The sequence below is a fragment of the Phyllobates terribilis genome, unplaced genomic scaffold (assembly GCF_046119375.1).
Source record: "Phyllobates terribilis strain yellow unplaced genomic scaffold, ASM4611937v1 Scaffold_98__1_contigs__length_5973952, whole genome shotgun sequence".
Classification (NCBI taxonomy): Eukaryota; Metazoa; Chordata; class Amphibia; order Anura; family Dendrobatidae; genus Phyllobates; species Phyllobates terribilis.
In genome coordinates this window covers 5,688,543-5,713,331 of record NW_027362858.1, presented here as the reverse complement: position 1 = coordinate 5,713,331, position 24,789 = coordinate 5,688,543, and the positions used below count along the sequence as shown (strand labels likewise).

General features: G+C 45.2%; 1 protein-coding gene across 1 annotated transcript in view; it reads left to right on the top strand.

The window, feature by feature from the left end:
- Positions 1-24,789, top strand: part of LOC141198611 (uncharacterized) — a 174,035-nt gene that overhangs the window by 19,691 nt on the left and 129,555 nt on the right. Inside the window, exons 2-5 of the mRNA XM_073663044.1 lie at positions 5,183-5,332; positions 5,462-5,566; positions 5,641-5,764; positions 5,848-5,945. Coding sequence (XP_073519145.1) covers positions 5,255-5,332; positions 5,462-5,566; positions 5,641-5,764; positions 5,848-5,945 — 405 coding nt within the window. The 5' untranslated portion in view covers positions 5,183-5,254. The remainder of the gene's footprint in view (positions 1-5,182; positions 5,333-5,461; positions 5,567-5,640; positions 5,765-5,847; positions 5,946-24,789) is intronic.

Genomic DNA, 24,789 nt, shown 5'->3' with positions numbered 1-24,789 from the left:
AAAGACATGAACAGTCTGTAATTTTAAGGGTAGGTTAATTTTAACATTGAGAGATAGAATATCCGAAAAAAAAATCAAGAAAATCACATTATATAAATTAGATAAATTTATTTTCATTTTGCAGTGACAAATAAGTATACAAACTTACAAAAACAGCAAGGGATCATAAGGGCTTCTGAGGTACAGCCACCAGTGAGCGGGGTCACCATTGTTGAGGGTGCCAACCTCGTCAGCTAGGCAGTATAAGCTTTGTTTAGGTACAGGATAGAGTAAGGTAGTGACTGTACCAATTATTCAGCAGCATCATTGTTTACATCTGTTTATATACATCCACAACAAGCCATTCGGCTTGTAATTTTGCTTGTTTTAAGAACATATGTGTTGTTAGTCCAGTTTTTAATGCATATATTTAATAAATGTTTAAGATTTTACTTTAGGGAGGTTTTCCCACAGTACTGCCCCCTACACCCACAATATGGTTTCATCCACTCCACCGACTACCCCAGTGCTGATTAATAAATACTCACTTAGCCCCATTCTTGGTGCAGATACTAATGAATCCAGAACCTATGAGATTTTTACCACATCATAGTTGGATAGTTAAAGGCGTATCATCCATAGCGGCAGCCCACCCAGCCACTATGGTGCCCATGAGAAAAACAAGAATTTGAGCTTGGTTTAAATTGGTATACATGTAGCACATAAATGCATGTTTACAATGGCCATTAATCAGAAAAAACCTACAAGAAGAAAAATGATCATAAACCCTGCTGTAAATAAATAAATAAATAAATAAAAAGCAAAAGTGCATTTAAATAAAATAGGGTTCTTAGTAACACTGTTTTTGATCAAAAATAGCATGAAAGCTATCCCAACCATGGCAAGGTGAACCTATTTGGGATAGTCCTACTCTGTCTAATATTAAAAATTTTACCATGTGTCAAAGCCTCAAACTTCTGTGTGTGAATCAGACGTGAGATCTAATGTGATACAAGATTACAGTCCGGAGAAGACGGAAAACATTCATATAGACGGCCAGTGGTGATGTAGTCAGCGAGGCATGAGGGGGTATATACAGTTAGGTCCATATATATTTGGACAGAGACAACATTTTTCTAATTTTGGTTCTAGACATTACCACAATGAATTTTAAACAAAACAATTCAGATGCAGTTGAAGTTCAGACTTTCAGCTTTCATTTGAGTGTATCCACATTAAAATTGGATGAAGGGTTTAGGAGTTTCAGCGCCTTAACATGTGCCACCTTGTTTTTAAAGGGACCAAAAGTAATTGGACAGATTAAATAATTGTAAATAAAATGTTCATTTTTAGTACTTGGTTGAAAACCCTGTGTTGGCAATGACTGCCTGAAGTCTTGAACTCATGGACATCACCAGACGCTGTGTTTCCTCCTTTTTGATGCTCTGCCAGGCCTTCACTGCGGTGGTTTTCAGTTGCTGTTTGTTTGTGGGTCTTTCTGTCTGAAGTTTAGTCTTTAACAAGTGAAATGCATGCTCAATTGGGTTGAGATTAGGTGACTGACTTGGCCATTCAAGAATATTCCACTTCTTTGCTTTAATAAACTCCTGGGTTGCTTTGGCTTTATGTTTTGGGTCATTGTCCATCTGTAGTATGAAACGACGACCAATCAGTTAGGCTGCATTTGGCTGGATCTGAGCACACAGTATGGCTCTGAAGACTTCAGAATTCATTTGGCTGCTTCTGTCCTGTGTCATATCATCAATAAACACTAGTGACCCAGTGCCACTGGCAGCCATGTTTTACAGATGATGTGGTATGCTTTGGATCATGAGCTGTACCACGCCTTCGCCATACTTTTCTCCTTCCATCATTCTGGTAGAGATTGATCTTGGTTTCATCTGTCCAAAGAATGTTCTTCCAGAACTGTGCTGGCTTTTTTACATGCTTTTTAACAAAGTCCAGTCTAGGCTTTTTATTCTTGTTTCTTATGAGTGGCTTGCACCGTGCAGTGAACCCTCTGTATTTACTTTCATGCAGTCTTCTCTTTATGGTAGATTTGGATATTGATACGCCTACCTCCTGGAGGGTGTTGTTCACTTGGTTGGCTGTTGTGAAGGGGTTTCTCTTCACCATGGAGATTATTCTGCGATCATCCACCACTGTTGTCTTCCATGGGAGCCCCAAGTCTTTTTGCATTGATGAGTTCACCAGTGCTTTCTTTCTCAGGATGTACCAAACTGTAGATTTTGCCACTCCTAATATTGTAGCAATTTCTCGGATGTTTTTTTTATGTTTTTGCAGCTTAAGGAAGGCTTGTTTCACCTGCATGGAGAGCTCCTTTGACCGCATGTTTACTTCACCGCAAAACCTTCCAAATGCAAGCCCCACACCTCAAATCAACTCCAGGCCTTTTATCTGCTTAATTGAGAATGACATTACAAAGGGATTGCCCCCACCTGTCCATGAAATAGCCTTGGAGTCAATTGTCCAATTACTTTTGGTCCCTTTAAAACAAGCTGAAAGTCTGAACTTCAACTGCATCTGAATTGTTTTGTTTAAAATTCATTGTGGTAATGTCTAGAACCAAAATTAGAAAAATGTTGTCTCTGTCCAAATATATATGGACCTAACTGTATATGATGTGTGGGGGGAGCGGTAGCGGCGGAGGAGCGGGGCTCAGGAGGCAGCAGCCGCCTGCTACAGCCTACACTGTCCCCGCTGCTAAAGAAATTGAATATTCAGTGCTCCCCACGCCCATGGGCGTGGGGAGCACTGAATATTCATACTCCTTAATAGCGGCACACAGTGTAGCCGCAGTGCGGCTCCTGCTGCTGCCGGAATCGCCTGTGCCCGCTGTTAAAGGACATGAATATTCAACCTCTCTCCATGCTCATGGTCGTGGGGAGGGGGTGAATATTCATGCCCTTTAATAGCGGGCACACGCGATTGCCCGGCAGGAGCCCCGCTGCAGCTACGTTGTGTGCCGGCTATTAAGGTGCATGAAGTCACTGCTCCCCGCGCACACAGTCCCGGCGTGGGGAGCAGTGATTCCGGCAGCTGATCTCTCCTTGTGAGCCGCGCATGGTGGTGACGCCATGCGTGGCTCACATGGCGAGGTCAGTGCGGGCAGACAGGACGCAACGCTGGAGGAGAGAAGAAAGGTGAGTAGGAGTGTTTATTTTTTTTATGTGCAGCATGATGGAGATTAAGGGGACCATGCATACCAGGATAAAGATGAGGGGGACCATGCATACCAGGATAAAGATGAGGGGGCCATACATACCAGGGTAAGGATGAGGGACTATACATACCAGGATAAGGATGAGGGGTGCCCTGCATACCAGGACAGGGATGAGGGGTGTCATGCATACCAGGACAGGGATGAGGGGTGCCATGCATGCCAGGATTAGGATGAGGGGTGCCATGCATATCAGGATAAAGATGAGGGGGCCATACATACCAGGGTAAGGATGAGGGGGGCATTCAAACCAGGATAAGGATGAGGGGGCCATACATACCAGGATAAGAATGAGGGGGCCATACATACCAGGATAAGGATGAGGGACTATACATACCAGGATAAGGATGAGGGGTGCCATGGATACCAGGACAGGGATGAGGGGTGCCATGCATACCAGGACAGGGATGAGGGGTGCCATGCATACCAGGACAGGGATGGGGGGTGCTATGCATACCAGGACAGGGATGAGGGGTGCCATGCATGCCAGGATTCGGATGAGGGGTGCCATGCATGCCAGGATTAGGATGGAGGGGTTCCATGCATACCAGGATGGAGGGATGCCAGGCATACCAGGATGGGGATGGGGGCCACGTATAAAAGGAAGGGGGGGCATATAAACCAGGATGGGGGATATTGTCAGATTTGGGGGACATTACCCCTATACCAGTGTCAGCAATGTCAACACATTTTTTGCTTACATTTTTTTTTCTATTTTCCTCCTCTAAAACCTAGGTGCATCTTATAGTCCGAAAAATATGGTACTGTAAAATAATATATCTCCTCATATGTTTCTGTGGCATCCCGGTACCCATTCTACTGCTGCTAAATGAGACAGTTGTAGTGTGATAGTAGACTTGTTCCACTGTGGGCACTGTGAGTTAAGAGATATAATACATTGCATTGTAAATTGGACTTTCCTGCCATCTACTGGCCAATGTGTGTATATGAAAGGTAAGTGATTATTCTCCTCACAATAAGCTGCCATACAAATGTCTGTGAGGGGTCTCCCAGCTCAGGGCTCGCACACTGACTGAGCACTGGTACAAATCAGTAGTGGGGGGTTCACGTTGCCTAATGAAGATATAGGAGACAGACACTATTTCTCACAGAAGAGTTTCCATGCCAGTCCTCGCTGGGGGGACATTTTTCTCCACATAATCTCCTTCCCAAAAAGACAAGCGTCTTCCAGTCAGGAGAAATAACGCTGTTCGTGTGCTCTCCTGCACGCTGGTTATCCTGTTTGCTTCTAGTCGGGACTAGATCCACGTGGCTGCCACACCACCGACTTTTTGTTTAAACCTACCCCCTGCGAAAGGGAACGGTGGGCTAAAAACTGTGAGCACACCCACACTTTAGTGTGTTTCCACGGAGAGCCAATCTGTGAAGGTCCCTCCATCAGTGTAATATTTCTTAGACTGCGCATAGCATTTCCTCTACCAGCAAGTGAAGAGGACTCTGCTCCAGCCGCCCTGAGAGGCCATAACCTCGCTTGTCTCATGAGGAGAGAACCATTCCTTTCATATGCACAAAATACTGTAAACTTTGCCTTCAAGAGAGACTGTACCCCGTTACCTCCTTCAGTAAAATTGTTATGTTTACAAGTTCACCTGCGTGTCTGGCTGCTTGAGTTTGCACAAACATCACAGGCCCTCCAAACTTGCACCCAGACACCACTACTACAGGAGTGCCCCCTGGGGGTCCTATACCATCCACAAGTGCCAACTCCTGCTTTTGACAATTGTTGTGGACACTAGGGAAGTGTTTAGGGGTCCAGCGACCCACTTCAACTACTGTGACATCATTCTCTGCTGCCTTTGAGACTACATACCCCAGCTGGCCCTTCTGCAACATCTGGCGCCTCCCCAGTGGCCCACCACATTTCCCCTTATTGTCTCCAGTAATTGTATTATTACACAGGATTTTTATGATGTTACATCGGCTCATCATCTTCTCATTCAGGTCCCTACAATATCGGATCCTCTCAGTGAAGATCTTCTATATAAGAGAATTATCCTTATTGACCCATCAAAGATGGATATGGACAGAAACAAGATGGCGGAGAGGATATTACACCTCACCCTAGAGATCCTCTTCCGGCTTACTGGAGAGGTGAGAGATTCTGATGACGTCACATTACATCATTCTTATCTATGGGAATAACAGATGGACAGAACTGGAGAGGTGAGGACTCTGGAAATGTCTAGAGTGAGATTTATTAATGTGTCTCTCCATAACCAGAGATTAATCATGGGGCCTCCATCTCACCCCCTGATACATGAGGACATCAATGACCAGAAGATCCTAGAACTCGCCTACAAGATGATTGATCTGCTGACTGGAGAGGTGACACTGCTGGGACATTATACAGTAACGCTATGAAGGGATCGGAGGAATGACTGTATCATTTTATGTGTCAGGTTGCTATAAGGTGTCAGGATGTCGCCGTCTATTTCTCCATGGAGGAGTGGGAGTATTTAGAAAGACACAAAGATCTGTACAAGGACGTCATGATGGAGGTTCCCCAGCCCCTCACATCTCCAGGTAATAGACAGGACTAAATACACACGGCCTATAATTATCTGTATGTAAAGAATTAATTAAATCCCTGTATGTGTTTCCTCCAGATCTATCCAGTAAGAGGACAACACCAGAGAGATGTCCCCATCATCTTCTTCCACAGGACTGTAAACAAGAAGATCCCAATGTTCCTCAGAATCATCAGGTAGATGGAGAGAAGGTGTCATGAGATCTCCCCTATGATGTGTAGACAGCTGTGAAGGTCTTGTGCTCAGTCTTGTTTTATCCACCAGTATTATATGTTTTATACTAGCTATTGAACCCATTCTACGCCCAGGTGGCGAGCATTTTTATTGGTATATGGTCTCCCATGCTGGTATGTGCTGCCCCCCTCCTGGTATTTGTGCTGCCCCCATCCTGTCCCCACCATCCTATCCTGGTATGCATGGCAACACTCACCCCCAAACCCTGGTATGCATGGCACCCCTCACCCCCAAACCCTGGTATGCATGGCACCCCTCAACCCCCAATCCTGGTATGCGTGGTACCCCTCACCCCCCAATCCTGATATGCATGGTCCCCTCACCCCGCAATCCTGGTATGTGTGGTACCCCTCATCCTGGTATGCATGATCCCTCATCCCACAATCCTGGTATGCATGGTCCCCTCACCCCCCAATCCTGGTATGTGTGGCCCCCTCATTCCTTTCACACTATACACACTTACAAAAAAATAAACAGTTATACTCACCTTTCTTCTCTGTGCTCCAGCGCTTCTGCGCCCTGTTCTGCCGGAGGCCGGGGGAGGAGTGTGTCGTCGGAGCACTGCGCTGACCGGCGCCATTTTACTGAGCACACACTGTAAATGTGTCTTCAGTAAAATGGCGCCTGATAGCGCTATGCACATGCGCCGATCTGACGCCTCACTCCTGCCCCATCTCCGACAAAGAGAGGCGCCGCGGCAACGCTCCTCCCGATCAGGTAAGTATGTAAGTATGGCGCCGGAGATTGCGGTATGCGTTCAGTGCCTACGCATACCGCGATCTCCGGAGCCATACATACCCCTCTTACCTGTAACGGCTGGATGCCTGATTCTGTCTGGAGCCAGACTGCGCGTCGCGCATGCGCAGTCTATCGAGGCTTCAGACAGAGACCCGCATCCCCGGTTATATTATAGACTATTGTAATGAGAACGGTGGAGATGGCAGGATTAGAGCTGATCATAGATGTGACTTCTCCATCTGTCTGTGACTTTTACAATATTTGTTTCAGGGTGAAGAAATGACCCATATTAATACTACAGAGACATATGTGAGGGGTGATGAGCGGTGTAAAGAGGAGATTCCTACATATGACTACCCAGGTGAGTAGTGACCACTAAATGCAGAGAAGTCACAGATTCTTCTCAGTCATCGGCTGTGGCTGCTTTATCAGTGGTGTAGTCCGGCTGTATTACAATCGTGTGATCACCATTTTACCTCTAGTCCACAACATTCACCTCCATCCAAAACTGTTCAAATGATTTTGGACATTGAAAGCCCTTTTCTATAGAACTTACAACCTCGACAATCCACCTATATCCTGGGATTAGTAGACACTGACCATTTCCTGCCCAGATCTGTAAACTACAAAAAATAAATAAAAAGATTATTATTATTATTAACTACAAAGCCAAATGACAGCGTATGAAGAATGTGCTGACAAGTTAGAAAATCACTTTAAGAAAAATATTATGATGGGCCTGTAAGAGAAAGCGGAGGGTAATGATGCTGTTGGCTTCCTAGATCCCTGATATCTTATTGGATGAATCTACCTTCTCTCCCATCTGTGCTGCTGAATGTCCTCATATGATCCCTACAATACCAGGTCCAGTCTTTGTGGCCAAACTTCACATTTATGATCGACAGCATTAAATGTGCAGTGAGGGACACGTGTGAATTTCTGTACAATAACAGCAGAGTTTCCCTTTATCCTGACTTTTCAATTTCTTTTAAAACCAACTAACTTCAAACAGGATTGTGATAAACTACATAAAAACATTACACCTGTGCCATGATACATCTCTAAGCTGTGCGTGGCTGATGGCTGTAATATACATTTATTCACGCCTGCAGGAGATGTGTTGGCTCGAGCCCTGGTTTCATGGATTCACTCCACGTCATAAATTCCATTATGTTTTCAATCCTAAGGAATTCAGATTACTGCACAATCTCTCCTGAAATGGGGGCGCTAATACTTTCTCTACTCTCCTGGTCAGGACTCATAGTAGCTCCAATGGTCCACCACAAATGAGTGCGACTCCGATTTAGTTTGTAGTTCTCCTCTCATACATACATTGATGTTGAGGCTGTAACAGAATAAAAAAATAAGTTATTTTTTCCAAGTTCATTCTGTATGATAGTTTGATTGTGTTTGGATCGGCCGGCCTCACTTATGTGACTCTGTAACTCCCTGGTAGCCTTTAAAAAAAAGGTCTCCATTGCCTCTGCCAGATGCCCGAGATCTAAAATTAAGACATTTTCAGCTCTGCACTATTATAAATAGTTCTCTTTAATAAAAGTATATTTTTTCTTGAATCTCATGTGATAGAAAATATTTATTAGACCTTACAATAATTTAGATTGCCAAGAGCCACCAAGCCACATCATATAATTACTCCAGAAAGGTTTCACCATTAGTTACTCATTTTTTACTGATGATGTGTTATTGTCTATACTCACAGTTTTGCTTATCATCCTTTAACCCCTCTACATGGATCTGTTCTTGCACAGAGACCCCTAGGCTTGGGCCTTGGTGTTACCTGCTGTTCTGTGGAGTGAGATGGGAAGAAGAATAGTCAGGTAGTTGGGACAGGACCAGGAAAGCAGAGAAAATACAAAATCAGAAGACACAAGAGTAGTCCGTAAACGGGCCGAGGTCACAACAGGAAACAAATACACAAGCCGGGAGCTGATCACAGAGGACTGACCCAGAGGAGAACAAGGCTGTATCTGGCAGCTTCCAGCAATATGTTTCCAGCTTTAGTAGGGTGCGGTGCTTTCCAAATGGCTGAAGTAGGGAGCAGATTACTCCAGCTGGACAGCACACACACCCATACTGCCAGACTGGATGGTACTACTGGTCCCAGCAACCCTAATCTTAGTGGCTGGACAGAGCCTTTGCCACACAGAGCTTCTGGTTCTGACGTCTCCTCCATCACCAGCGCCGCCTGCAGAATGAATAAGGCGGCTCCTGGTGACAGAAGCAGACATCGCAGGAGCAGATTCCAGAGGAGATGCGACCCACCATTTGCAGAAGCCCTAATATGACATAATAACAGAAAACCAGAGCAGTAATAATCTTTATTTGTTTATATATATATATATATATGTATAGCGCCAACATATTCCTCAGCGGTTTACATACATTATCATCGCTGTCCCCATTGGGGCTCTAAATTCCCTATCACTAGTATGTCTTTGAAGTGTGGGAGGAAACCAGAGAAACACGGGGAGAACATACAAACTCCTTGCAGATGTTGTCCTTGGTGGCATTTGAGCCCAGGACCGCAGGCTGCAGTACGAACCACTAAGCTATCGTGCTGCCCTAAGCAGGGCAGCACGGTGAAATCCACATAAATTGACTCCATTGCTCCATTGTGTAATTTTTAACCCTCAGGGAATTAATCTAAAGGGGTAGTGACTATTTTGATTGTACTGGCACTTTCCGGATATTAGAACGCAGTAGATGTTGGAGAGTGAAAATTGCAATTATGCCATTTTATTGCCCAACACATAGTGCCCAGATTGTGCTCCAGGAGACACACACCGTAAATTAAGTGGGTTCTTCTCACTATAGTAATGTCAAATACATAGATGCTAAATGTGGTTTGGGCGCACTGCAAGGCTCAGAAGCAAGGGGGAGATTTGACTTTGGGAGATCGGATATAGCTGGATTGGGTTATGGAAGCCATGTTGCTTTTCAAGAGCCTTTATGGAAACCTCTGTTTTTTTCCCTTTTTCACCACCTGAGAGAGGGTATCCGCCCACCAAGGGTACACGCGGGAGTGCAGTGGTATTATGCACCCTGTGGCTAAGCGCGCTGGCAAGTTGGACTTCCGGGGCTGTGCACATGCAGGGCACGTGTCAAGAGGTTCCGGCGCGCCCTGCTGACGTAGCGTGCCGGGACCAGGACTACACACACGCAGGGCGCATGTTAGTTTCCGGCACACCCTGCTGACGTTGCGCGCCAGAATGCTGGTCCATGGGGCTGCGCACACGCAGGGCGTGTGTCAGGAAGTGAAGCGCCCCGCAGTCACCAGAGCAGCAGCAGCAGAAGCCACCAAAGCAGCCTCAGCAGCAACAGCAGCTCCATCAAGGCCGCAGCAGTGTCAGTCGGACAAGTGGCAGCAAGACCAGCCAGAGGAGCAGGGCAGGTCACGAGTCCACCACCTCCAGCCGGGAGCAATCATATGAATTGATCCAGCCTCAATCTCCGGTACCCTGAACGGCAGAGTAGTGAGTGATCTATGTGAAAGTTCACCATAGTAGATTTGTCCCTTTTTTCTATGTATTTTTTCTACTAGGAAAAACCCAAAAAGTGTAGTGCCAAGAGGAATAACATGGAGTGTGTGCTGTGCGGGGTTAATTTTCCCAGCACTTATACTAAAAAGCTTAGCCCGAGTTGTATCCAAGAAACCATATCAGAGGAAACACATAATTTTGCTATGGATTTAAAATCTTTAATCCAGACGGAGGTTAGGGACTCCCTAAAGATGTTGGCTATACGTAAAAAGAGTAGGAAGCTGAGACGTCATACATCAGACTCAGAAGAATCTGTAGTATTCCAGGGCAAGGGGAAGTCTGTTTCCTCTCCTACCTACTCGTCATCCTCATCATCATCATCTTCCTCAGATAGCGATACAGGAGGTAGGCCGTGTTTTCCAGTGCAAAACACGGATAAGCTGATTAAAGCCATCAGAACAACTATGGGCATAGCCGATACCAAGACCCCTAGTACTGTTCAGGACATCATGATCGGGGGTCTGGATCAGAAGAAGAGGCGCACATTCCCCGTCAATGAGAGGATCGTTTATCGACAGGGAATAGAAAAGACCTGATAGGAGAGGGCAGTTACCATCACCTTCAAAGAGAAGATACCCGTTTGAGGAAGAAGAATCAACCAGGTGAGATAAAACCCCAAAAATTGACGTGACCGTATCAAAATTCTCTAAAAAAAATCCACCCTGCCGTTTGAGGATTTAGAAGCTTTCAAGGATCCTCTTGATAAAAAAGCGGAAACCTTATTAAAACAAACCTGGGAGTGACCAGCGGGAGCATTGAAACCGGAAGTCGCAGCCACTTGCACAGCCAGGTCAATGATGGTCTGGTTTCAGCATCTAGAAGACCAGATTAAAGGGGACATTCCAAGGGAAAAAATCTTGGCCAGTCTTCCGCTAATGCAGGGGGCGGCTGCCTTCCTCGCGGACGCGTCGGCAGATTCAGTAAGGCTGGCCGCCAGATCAGCGAATTTATCCATTGCAGCTCGCAGAGCTCTGTGGCTCAAGAGCTGGTCAGGTGATGTACAGTCTAAGATGAAATTGTGTTCAATCCCGTGTGAAGGGGAGTTTCTTTTTGGCAAAGCTCTGGATGACATACTGGATAAAGCCACAGATAAGAAACACAGGTTTTCCAGTGTGTTGATGCCTCAGTACAAGACTTCCTTTTGTAAAAGGAAGTATAGCATAGGTAAATTTTCCAGAGACCAGGGCAGATGGAAGGACAAGGAGTGGAGGCTTCATGTTCGGAGGTCCTTCCTTTGAGAACAGAAAAACCCCTAAGTGATGGGCCTCCCCAGGTAGGAGGAAGATTGTCCCACTTCCTGCCTACCTGGGAAAAAATTACATCCAGTGCCTGGATATTAGGGATTATAAAGACAGGACTGAGACTGGAATTCAGATCCATTCCCCTGCAGACCTTCAGGATTTCGTCTCCCAGGAGGCCCAGAGAGCAAACATCCCTGGAGCAAGAGGTATTAAACCTAGTGGAAAAGAAGGTTCTGAGAGAGACTAATAAGCGAGCAGGGGAAAGGATTCTATTCGCCCCTGTTTCTGATAAAGAAGCCGGATGGCTCCTTTAGAACCATAATCAACTTGAAGGGCCTAAACAACTTTCTAATCTACAGACCCTTCAAGATGGAATCTATAATATCAGCCATAAAGGTGTTGTTCCCGGGTTGTTATATGAGTGTCCTTGACCTGAAGGACGCCTATTACCACGTCCCAATCCATACAGGATACCAGCAGTATCTGAGAGTAGCTGTGTATATCATCAATCGTGTGAGGCAATTTCAGTTCACAGCTCTGCCCTTCGGCCTCTCCATGGCTCCGAGAATCTTTACGAAGATCATTCTGGAGGTCATGGTGCATTTGAGAGAACAAGATACTCTAGTTGTCCCTTACCTGGACGACTTCCTGGTAGTATGCAGATCAAGAGAGAGCATTGAAAACTCGCATTGACAAGAGTCAGAGCCAGCCTGATCAATCTTGGATGGATACTGAATCTAGAGAAGTCAAGCCTGGAGCCTCGGAAGGTTCCGTCTTTTTTAGGGCTTATCTTGGACTCAGAGGGATAGACTTGTCTGCTACCGGAAGACAAGAAAAACAAAATTACGTCCCTAGCCTCAGGAGTAGTCAGGAATCCATCCATGACCCTAAGGAAAGCAATGTCTCTTTTAGGTTCAATGACATCATGTATCCCAGCAGTCCAGTGGGCTCAGATACACTCCCGATATCTGCAGCAAGATATCCTAGCAGCGGAGAAACAACTCAGGGGACACTTGGACAGGAAGATGACACTTTCCAATACAGCCATCAGCTCAATCGCATGGTGGCTGGATTGGGAGAACCTGTCACAGAAAGTTCCCTGGTTGTATCAGGTCAGGGACATAATTACAGCGGACTCAAGCTCAGATGGCTGGGAGCACATCTGGGAGATCGTGTAATACAAGGAATCTGGTCGGACAGCGAGAAAGCCTTCTCAAAACATGAAGGAGCTGTCGGCGGTAAAGAATGCAGTGATGAAGTTCAGTTCCCAACTACAGGGACAACACATCCGAATTATGTCAGACAACAGGACAACAGTCGCCTATGTCAATCATCAGGGGGCACGAGATCCTGACCTCTCCTGTTCGTGAAAGAGCAGATTCTACAGTTTGCAGAACAACATCAATTTATGCTCTCGGCTCTGCAAATAAGAGGCAAAGAAAACTAAAGATCAGATTTTCTGAGTCCGAATATACTGAATCAGGGCGAATGGGAGCTGAATCCAACAGTATTCCAGCAAATTGTGGATCGCTGGGGTCAATCAGAAATAGATCTTTTCGCAAACAAACGAAACAGAAAAACAAGGATCTTCTGCTCCTTAAATCCAAAAGAAAGACCCTATGCATTAGATGCATTACAAATACCCTGGAGCTTTGGCCTAGCCTATGCTTTCCCCCCACTAATGTTAATGCCAACGATTTTGAGGAAGATCCGAGAGGAGCAGGCAAGGGTCATACTAATCGCCCCATTCTGGCCCAAGAGACCCTGGTTCACCTGGATAAAGAGGATGTCCCAGTCAGATCCATGGGTCCTTCCAGATACTCCAGATCTCCTCAAGCAAGGCCCAGGCTTCCTTCTTCAGAGGTTGGGCATTTGATGGCCTGGAGTTTGAAAGGTCGTTACTAATCCAGGAAGGGTTTTCCCTAGGTCTAGTAACTACTCTGCTCAAAAGCAGTGTGACGACTAAGATCTATTGTAGGACATGGTCAAAATTCCTATCTATTTCGGCGCAGTCAGCTAAGGTTAAAATTCCTATAAAGCTATTCTGGAATTTCTTCAAAGGGTCTTAGATATGGGGTTGGCTACCAGTACCCTTTAGGTGCAAGTATCAGCGCTTGGAGCTTTATATAACTATAATTTGGCAGCAGATAGATGGGTTATCAGGTTTAAAAAGGCGTGCAATAGATCCAGACCTATTGCTACCCCGAGAATGCCTCCCTGGGATCTAAACCTGGTCCTGGAAGCCCTGACTAAGTCTCCTTTTTGAGCACTTAGGAAGCGTGACAGAAAGAACTCTCACTCTGAACACAGTGATACCGATAGCTATAACATCAGCCCGTAGAGTTATTGACTTACAAGCTCTGTCAGTAAATCATCCTTTTACACTGGTCACTGTAGATGGAGTTACATTAATACCAGACCCGGCCTATTTTCCGAAGGTGGCCTCCAAATTCCACAAAACACAGGAGATCATTCTCCCCTCATTGTATCCTAGCCCAACAGATTTAGGGGAACAGAGGCTTCATACTCTAGATGTTAGACTGGTTTTGGTTCAGTATTTGGAGGTAACAAGGCCTTGGAGGAGAAGTGATGCCTTATTTGTCTCCTTCCAGGGAGCTAGTAAGGGACTTAAAGTTACAAGGGGAACTATAGCTAGATGGATCAGGGACGCCGTTTGCTTAGCATATTCCCCTAGTAATGTGCCAGTTTCAGAGAACCTGAAGGGCCATTCCACAGAGCTGGTGCAGCCTCCTGGGCTGAGAAGGCGGAAGTGTCCATTGATAACATATGTAAGGCAGCAACATGGTAATCTCCTTCTACCTTTTATAACCATTACTGTCTTGATCTTTCTTCATCTGCTGATCTATCCTTTGGGAGAAAGGTGTTGCAAGCGGTGATCCATCCCTAAGGTGTCTGTTCTATATAAATCTCTCAGGTGGTGCTGTCATAGGAGAAGGGGGAAAAAATCATAGTTACCTACCGGTAACGGGATTTTACAGAGCCCATGACAGCACCCTTATATGCCCCCCCTTTTTTGATCACTTATGGTGTTCTCTATATATGGGTGTACAGTGAGAAATGTTTTATTGGTGGTAGTTGTGTACTAACATACTGTCTGGAGGTCCTCTCATGCTCTAAAACAAAACTGATGTGAAGGAGAGGTACCGCCTTTTTTATTCAGCAGGTTTCCTGTCCTGGGTGGGCGGATACCATCTCTCAGGTGGTGCTATCATGGGCTCTGTAAAATCCTGTTACCGGTAACTATGATTTTTTTCATTTACAGACGATGGACGTGAGTGGGGCTTGTTGTTTGTGAGATGAGTAGAAGTTTTTATTGGTATTATTGTTGCCTACATAACTTGGTGGCTTTTTATTCCATATTTGAAAGGCAGAATGAACAAACAGTTGAAAACCACGCTCTACTGGTTCATCCTATGAGGTTTTCTATTAGATTTTGAAATGTCAGTGTCTTGGTGAATAATTAATTCAATGTATTTTTCGGACTATAAGACGCACTTTTTTCCTCCTTTTTTTTCTCCTATGCCTGCTGTTAAAGGGCATGAATATTCAACCTCTCTCCACGCCCACGGGCATGGGGAAGGGGTGAATATTCATTCCCTTTAATGAGCGGGCACAGGAGATAGCCAGCAGCCGCAGCGCGGCTCCACTATATGCCGGCTATGAAGGAGAGTGAAGTCACTGCTCCCCGTGCACACAGTCCCGGCGTCGGAAGCAGTGACTTCCAGCAGCTAATCTCTCCTTGTGAGCCGCGCATTGCAGTGACGTCATGCACGGCTCACATGGAGAGATCAGTGCAGGCAGACAGGACGCTGCGCTGGAGGAGAGAGAAGAGAGGTGAGTAGGAGTGTTTATTTTTTTTTAATGTGCAGCATGATGGGGATTAGGGGTGCCATGCATATTTGGGCAGGGATTAAGGGTGCCATGCATACCAGGATAGGGATTAGTGGTGTCAAGCATACCAGGACAGGGATTAGGGGTGCCATGCATACCAGGACAGGGATGAGGGGTGCCATGCATACCAGGACAGGGATGAGGGGTGCCATGCATACCAGGATAGGGATGATGGGTGCCATGCATACCAGGATAGGGATTAGGGGTGCCATGCATATCAGGACAGGGATGAGGGGTGCCATGCATACCAGGACAGGGATGAGGGGTGCCATGCATACCAGGATAGGGATTAGGGGTGCCATGCATGCCAGGACAGGGATGAGGGGTGCCATGCATGCCAGGACAGGGATGAGGGGTGCCATGCATACCAGGACAGGGATGAGGGGTGCCATGCATACCTGGACAGGGATGAAGGGTGCCATGCATACCAGGATAGGGATGATGGGTGCCATGCATACCAGGATAGGGATGATGGGTGCCATGCATACCAGGATAGGGATGAGGGGTGCCATACATACCAGGACAGGGATGAGGGGTGCCATGCATACTAGGACAGGGATGATGGGTGCCATGCATACCAGGACAGGGATGAGGGGTACCATGCATACCAGGACAGGGATGAGGGGTGCCATGCATATCAGGATAGGGATGAGGGGTGCCATGCATATCAGGATAAGGATGAGGGGTGCCATGCATACCAGGATGGAGGGATGCCAGGCATACCAGGATGGGGATGGGGACCACGTATAAAAGGAAGGGGGCGGCATATATACCAGGATGGGGGATATTGTCAGAATTGGGGGACATTACCCCTGTACCAGTGTCAGCAGAAGACCCCCCTCCCCCTTAAAAGTGCATCATGACCACATTTTATGCTTAAATATTTATTTTTTTATTTTCCTCCTCTAAAACCTAGGTGCGTCTTATGGTCCGTTGCGTCTTATAGTCCGAAAAATACGGTACATAACTTGCCATTATTATAGACAGTTTAAGTAGAAATGTAAAAAAATAAAATCCAAGTATATTTTATTGAAAAATAATAGATTTTTATCTTAGCAGATAACTGTACCTGGAGATCAGAGGGACAGCTGACATCTTCAATTTTTAAATCAGAAGATCTTGAGATCCCACAGGATACAATTGAAGTGAATGCCATTACTCCAGATATACCATCATCCCTTCACAGCAAAGATTTGTCATCTGATCCTTTGAAACAGGTCCTGTCTTCTGATTCATTACCAACTACTAAGAAAAATCATAGTCACAAATTAAGCATTAAAAAACAAACTGCTCCTAAAGCAAATAAGACATTTTTAGAATATGGAAATAGTTTTCCTCTCGAAAAATCTTTTCCTAAACATCAAAAAATTCACACAGCCGAGAATAGATTTTCTTGTTCCAAGTGTGGGAAATATTTTAACAAGAAATCAGATCTTGTTAAACACCAGGGAACTCACACAGGGGAGAAGCCTTTTTCATGTTCAGAATGTGGGAAATGTTTTACACGAAAAGCAGCTCTTAATAAACATCAGAGAAGTCACACAAGGGAGAAGCCTTTTTCATGTTCAGAATGTGGTAAACATTTTAAACAGAAATACGGTCTTGTTATACACCAGATAACTCATACAGAGGAGAAGCCTTTTTCATGTTCAGAATGTGGGAAATATTTTACACGAAAAGCAGCTCTTAATAAACATCAGAGAAGTCACACAAGGGAGAAGCCTTTTTCATGTTCAGAATGTGGTAAACATTTTAAACAGAAATACAGTCTTGTTATACACCAGAGAACTCACACAGGGGAGAAGCCTTTTTCATGTTCAGAATGTGGTAAACATTTTAAACAGAAATACAGTCTTGTTATACACCAGAGAACTCACACAGGGGAGAAGCCTTTTTCATGTTCAGAATGCGGTAAACATTTTAAACAGAAATGCAATCTTGTTGAACACTACAGAACTCACACAGGGGAGAAGCCTTTTTCATGTTCAGAATGTGGGAAATATTTTACGCGGAAAGCAACTCTTAATAAACATCAGAGAAGTCACACAGGGGAGAAGCCTTTTTCAAAATTAAATTTTTATTGAAAGGTTAAATAATTTTCAATTACAAAAATACAAAAAAAAAAAATATATATATATCAGCATCAATATATCCTAGAATATAAGTATAACGTCCAATAAAACATCAAGTTATAGGAAGAAAAAGGAAGAAAGAGAACATTTTAGGCCATCAGTATTACAATTATGAAGTTAGTAAAATCCAATGGAAACCATACATAGTGCAGCCAGGCCCGAACCAATGCAGAGCACAATCCGGACAGAGAAGAAACGCACCAGAGAAAAGGGTGGGTCACATTAGTGTGATGTAAGACGGTAGGCATCGGATTCCTGGAATTCAATCCAGTCTCTCCAAGACTTACAGTATCTATCACAATCAGTGGGGGATCGGGCAATCAAATGTTCCATCCTATTTAGAAGAGCTATGTCACAGAACCACTCCTCCAGAGTAGGTGGAGAAGTACTTTTCCATTGATGAGGAATGATATTCTTAGCAGCCTGTATAAGGTAGCTTATTAAAGAACTTTTGTATGTGGTGAGACTAGTTGGGATCATAAAGAGCAAAAGAGATTCAGGAGAGTTGGGCAGAGAAGCCTTTTTCATGTTCAAAATTTGGGAAATCTTTTAACCAGAAAGCACATCTTGATAGCCACCAGAGAACCCACACAGGGAAGAATGCAGCAACTACACCCAATTGGTCTCTGTGCAGACAGGCCCTAGCTAACTAAAAATAACACCTCAGACCTAACTCCCTAATAGGCAGTTGAAGAGTTTCTCTTACCTCCTGAGGAATCAGAGGGGGGGCAGCAACACACTGTCAACAAGGAGAAAGAAAAGTGTGAAGATATGAAAACCCTGAGTGAGAAACTTAAGACACATTCATATAGGGCAAAGAAGGCAAGCTAATGAGAACCAAAAATAAAAGGAATAAGTATAACTTCCCAGAAACCTAACCGTGGTAGAAAGAAAAGGTACTGGGAGGGAAAGAAAACAGACAAGGAGGATTGTTTCACCTTTGTGGTGAAACTTACAAAATTCATCCTCACCCACAATTATTTGAATTTGATAACATTTATCTATAGGAGACTGGTACAGCAATGGGAAGTAAAATGGCTCCACAGTACGCAAATCTTTTTGTGGCCAAGCTTTATAGTGACTTCTTGTCCTCATGTCCCATCAGGCCTCTTGCCTACTACCGTTACATTGACGATATTTTAATCATCTGGACAGAATCTCAGCAACAGCTTAAGACGTTCCATGAACACTTTAATCAATTTCATCTCACCATCAACTTAACACTCAACTACTCCTGTACTGAAATTAACACCTTGGTGGCCTCAGAATGGCCTTTTTGAACGAGAGCTACCATACAAGAACAATTGTAAACCAGATTGCAAGAGCCACCAGAATATCAAGGAATCATCTCCTACATTTCAAAACTAAACAAGAAAGCAATCTGGAGTCTCTAGTAGTCACCTACAATCCAAATCTGGAGATGCCAATGGGATCTGCATGGAAATTACAACCATTATTACAAAAAGATGCTGATTACAATCTATATTTCCAGACCCAGCACTTCTGTGATTTAGGCAGCCCACAAATCTAAGAAGCATCATCATCAGAAACTCCCTGTCCTCTCCAACAGCTACAGGAACTTTTCCCTGCTGCCAGAAAAAATGTAAAACATGTCTATTTATAATGATCACTGACAAGATAAAGATTCCCAACTCAAATCAGGAGACAACCACAAGATCCCAGGTACTTTCAGCTTCATCACTTCTAATGTAGTGTACTTAATTACATGTACCAAATGTCCAGCTGGCGGTCTGTACATAGGGGAGACAGGGCAAAAACTTAGAACAAGGATGAATTTTCTTCGCCACACAATAAAAGAAAAAAGAATAGATCTACCTGTGGCCAAACGTTTTTTATCCCTGATCACAGCATCATTGACATGAAATTACTTGTATTAAAAGGTAACTTCAAATCTCAGAGAGACAGAAAAATGTGGAATTACAAACTTATGACAATCTTTGACACACTCACAGAGCAGGAGTTAATGTGTCGCATGGATTTATGTCTTTCTACATTAACTAAGGAATGTGCTCCTCAGACCGTTTGGGGGCATCACAATCATGGACCAGACTAGTGTTGAGCCACCCCCGTAGTGTTCGGGTTCGGTTCGGTTCGTCGAACACCGGGATGTTCGAGGAACTGTTCGTCGAACACCTTAGAACACTGTCGAACACCGTTAAAACCAATGGCAGGCAAACAAAAACACATAGAAACACATAGAAAACACCTGCAAAGGTGTCCAAAAGCTGACAAACTGCTCAGAAGACACTCTCTTTAAAAAAAGCCGGCCGGCAAATTCAGCAGCGGCATACACCGGTACCCGACAATTTAGACAAGAAGGAATAGAGCATCACACATAGATTAGATAGATAGAAACATGTCAGTCACACATATAAGAAGCACAGTGACAGTGTTGGTTACTGCACTTGTCATTTAGTGTAAAGGATTTATTAAAAAAAAATATTAGTGTTTTCATGCACCGTCTCTTTAAAAAAGCCGGCCGGCAATTCAGCATCTGTACCCGACAATTTTGAACAGAAAGATAGAGCATCACACATAGATTAGATAGATAGAAACATGTCAGTCACATATATATGAAGTACAGTGATAGTGTTGGTTACTGTACTTGTCATTTAGTATTAAAATAAAGGATTTATTATTAAAAAAATTGGCGTGGGGTTCCCCTTAATTTTAGGCTCTAGCGGAGGTTAAGCAGACGGCTGGGGCAGATGTTTGAAGCCTGGGAAGGGGGTAATACCCACGGAGCTTCCCAGGCTACTAATATCAGCCCCCAGCTGAATACATAGCCTTTACTAGCTATTAAAATGGGGGACCCCCCAAAAAAAATGACGTGGGGTCCCCCCTAATTTAATAGCTAGCAAAGGCTAGGCAGACAGCTGGGGGCTGATATTAATAGCCCAGGAAGGGAGCCATGAATATAGGCCCCCTCCCAGGCTAGAAACACCAGCCGTCAGCCGCCCCAGAAATGGCGCATTCATAGGATGCGCCAATTCTGGCACTTAGCCTCGCTCTTCCACGCTGCCCTGGTGCGGTGGCAGGGGGTAATAGGGTTGGGGTTGATGTCAGCTTATAATGCCAGCTGACATCAAGCCCAGGTTAGTAATGGAGAGGCGTCTATAAGACACCCCCATTACTAACCCCATAGTCAAAGTTAAAAAAAACACAAACACCCAGAATAAAGTCCTTTAATTGAAATAAAGACACAATCCTTTATTGTTCTAAATTAAACCATACTTACCATCACGCCCATTCCAGCTGAAGCCAACTATCTCCTGCAATAAAAGAAAAATAATAAAGCAACCTCATCCTTACCTTTCCATGGTTCCCACGACAGCTTCAGCTCTGCTACATCGAGATGACAGGCTGGACCGCAGCAGAACGCTGCCATCCAGCCTGTCATCCCGCAGACACTGAGAAGCGCAGGCTTGCTTGCGCTGCTCAGCGTCTCTCTGTGACGACATCCAGATGAGCCGAGTTCATGTCCAATGAACTCTGCTCACCTCATGCACGTCACTGACAGCGTGGGAAAATTCTCACGCTGAAGCGCTGATTGCAGGAGAATTTTCCCACGCTGTCAGTGACGTGCAGGAGGTGAGCTGAGTTCATTGGACATGAGCTCACCTCATGCACATCACTGACAGCGTGGGAGAATTCTCCTGCACTCAGCACTTCAGCGTGAGAATTTTCCCACGCTGTCAGTGACGTGCATGAGGTGAGCCGAGTTCATTGGACATGACCTCGGCTCATCTGGATGCCGTCACAGCGAGACAGTGAGGAGCGCAAGCATGCCTGCGCTTCTCAGTGTCTGCGGGATGACAGACTGGATGGCAGCGTTCTGCTGCGGTCCAGCCAGTCATCTCGATGTAGCAGAGCTGAAGCTGTCGTGGGAACCATGGAAAGGTAAGGATGAGGTTGGTTTATTATTTTTCTTTTATTGCAGGAGATCGTTGGCTTCAGCTGGAATGGGTGTGATGGTAAGTATGGTTTAATTTAGAACAATAAAGAATTGTGTCTTTATTTCAATTAAAGGACTTTATTCTGGGTGTTGTGTTTTTTTTAAATACTTTACTAGAAATTCATGGCGGTCATGTCTAATACTGGCGTGACCCCATGAATTTTGGGCTTGGGGCCAGCTGATAATACCAAGCTGGCCCTAACCCCTTTATTACCCAGTGAGCCACCGCACCAGGGCCCTGGATGAGTTGGGTACAGCGCCAGAAGATGGCGCTTCTATGAACGCGCCATTTTCCGGGGTGGCTGCGGACTGCAATTTGTAGCGGGGGGGGGGGGCCCAGAAAGCTTGGGCCTCCCTGCGCTGCAGATTCCAGCCCCCAGCTGCCTAGTTGTACCTGGCTGGACACAAAAATAGGGCGAAGCCCCACGTACTTTTTTTTTAATTATTTCATGAAATTCATGAAATAATTAAGAAAAAAAGGGCTTCCCTATATTGTTGTGTCCGGCCAGGTACAAATAGGCAGCTGGTGGATGGGGGCAGCCCGTTCCTGCCTGCTGTACCTGGCTGGACACAAATATAGTGCGAAGCCCCACTTCAATTTGTTTTTAATTATTTCATGAAATTCATGAAATAATTAAGAAAAAAAGGGCTTCCCTATATTGTTGTGTCCGGCCAGGTACAAATAGGCAGCTGGTGGATGGGGGCAGCCCGTTCCTGCCTGCTGTACCTGGCTGGACACAAATATAGGGCGAAGCCCCACTTCAATTTTTTTAAATTATTTCAGGAAATTCATGAAATAATTTAAAAAAAATTGACGTGGGGCTTCGCACTATATTTGTGTCCAGCCAGGTACAGCAGGCAGGAACGGGCTGCCCCCAACCACCAGCTGCCTATTTGTACCTGGCCGGACACAACAATATAGGGAAGCCCTTTTTTTCTTAATTATTTCATGAAATAATTTAAAGAAAATTGACGTGGGGCTTCGCCCTGTTTTTGTGTCCAGCCAGGTACAACTAGGCAGCTGGGGGCTGGAATCCGCAGCGCAGGGAGGCCCAAGCTTTCTGGGCCACCCCCGCTGCAAATTGCAGTCCGCAGCCACCCCGGAAAATGGCGCGTTCATAGAAGCGCCATCTTCTGGCGCTGTACCCAACTCATCCAGGGCACTGATGCGGTGGCTCACTGGGTAATAAAGGGGTTAGGGCCAGCTTGGCATTATCAGCTGGCCCTAAGCCCGAAATTCATGGGGTCACGCCAATATTAGACATGACCACCATGAATTTCTAGTAAAGTATTTAAAAAAAACACAACACCCAGAAAAAAGTCCTTTAATTGAAATAAACACACAATTCTTTATTGTTCTAAATTAAACCATACTTACCATCACGCCCATTCCAGCTGAAGCCAACGATCTCCTGAAATAAAAGAAAAATAATAAAGCAACATCATCCTTACCTTTCCATGGTTCCCATGACAGCTTCAGCTCTGCTACATCGAGATGACAGGCTGGACCGCAGCAGAACGCTGCCATCCAGCCTCTCATCCCGCAGACACTGAGAAGCGCAGGCTTGCTTGCGCTCCACAGTGTCTCTCTGTGAGGGCATCCAGATGAGCCAAGTTAATGTCCAATGAACTCGGCTCACCTCATGCACGTCACTGACAGCGTGGGAAAATTCTCCTGCACTCAGCGCTTCAGCGTGGGAGAATTCTCACACTGAAGCGCTGAGTGCAGGAGAATTCTCCCACGCTGTCAGTGACGTGCAGGAGGTGAGCTGAGTTCATTGGACATGAGCTCACCTTATGCACGTCACTGACAGCGTGGGAAAATTCTCCTGCACTCAGCGCTTCAGCGTGGGAGAATTCTCACGCTGAAGCGCTGAGTGCAGGAGAATTCTCCCACGCTGTCAGTGACGTGCAGGAGGTGAGCTGAGTTCATTGGACATGAGCTCACCTTATGCACGTCACTGACAGCGTGGGAGAATTCTCCTGCACTCACCGCTTCAGCGTGAGAATTTTCCCACGCTGTCAGTGACGTGCATGAGGTGAGCCGAGTTCATTGGACATGAACTCGGCTCATCTGGATGTCGTCACAGAGAGACGCTGAGCAGCGCAAGCAAGCCTGCGCTTCTCAGTGTCTGCGGGATGAGAGGCTGGATGGCAGCGTTCTGCTGCGGTCCAGCCTGTCATCTCGATGTAGCAGAGCTGAAGCTGTCGTGGGAACCATGGAAAGGTAAGGATGAGGTTGCTTTATTATTTTTCTTTTATTGCAGGAGATCGTTGGCTTCAGCTGGAATGGGCGTGATGGTAAGTATGGTTTAATTTAGAACAATAAAGGATTGTGTCTTTATTTCAATTAAAGGACTTTATTCTGGGTGTTTGTGTTTTTTTTAACTTTGACTATGGGGTTAGTAATGGGGGTGTCTTATAGACGCCTCTCCATTACTAACCTGGGCTTGATGTCAGCTGGCATTATAAGCTGACATCAACCCCAACCCTATTACCCCCTGCCACCGCACCAGGGCAGCGTGGAAGAGCGAGGCTAAGTGCCAGAATTGGCGCATCCTATGAATGCGCCATTTCTGGGGCGGCTGACGGCTGGTGTTTCTAGCCTGGGAGGGGGCCAATATTCATGGCTCCCTTCCTGGGCTATTAATATCAGCCCCCAGCTGTCTGCCTAGCCTTTGCTAGCTATTAAATTAGGGGGGACCCCACGTCATTTTTTTTTGGGGTGTCCCCCATTTTAATAGCTAGTAAAGGCTATGTATTCAGCTGGGGGCTGATATTAGTAGCCTGGGAAGCTCCGTGGGTATTACCCCCTTCCCAGGCTTCAAACATCTGCCCCAGCCGTCTGCTTAACCTCCGCTAGAGCCTAAAATTAAGGGGAACCCCACGCCAATTTTTTTAATAATAAATCCTTTATTTTAATACTAAATGACAAGTACAGTAACCAACACTATCACTGTACTTCATATATATGTGACTGACATGTTTCTATCTATCTAATCTATGTGTGAAGCTCTATTCTGTCTGTTATAAATTGTCGGGTACCGCTGCTGAATTGCCGGCCGGCTTTTTTAAAGAGACGGTGCATGAAAACACTATTATTTTTTTTGATAAATCCTTTACGCTAAATGACAAGTACAGTAAGCAACACTGTCACTGTACTTCGTATATATGTGGCTGACATGTTTCTATCTATCTAATCTATGTGTGAAGCTCTATTCTGTCTG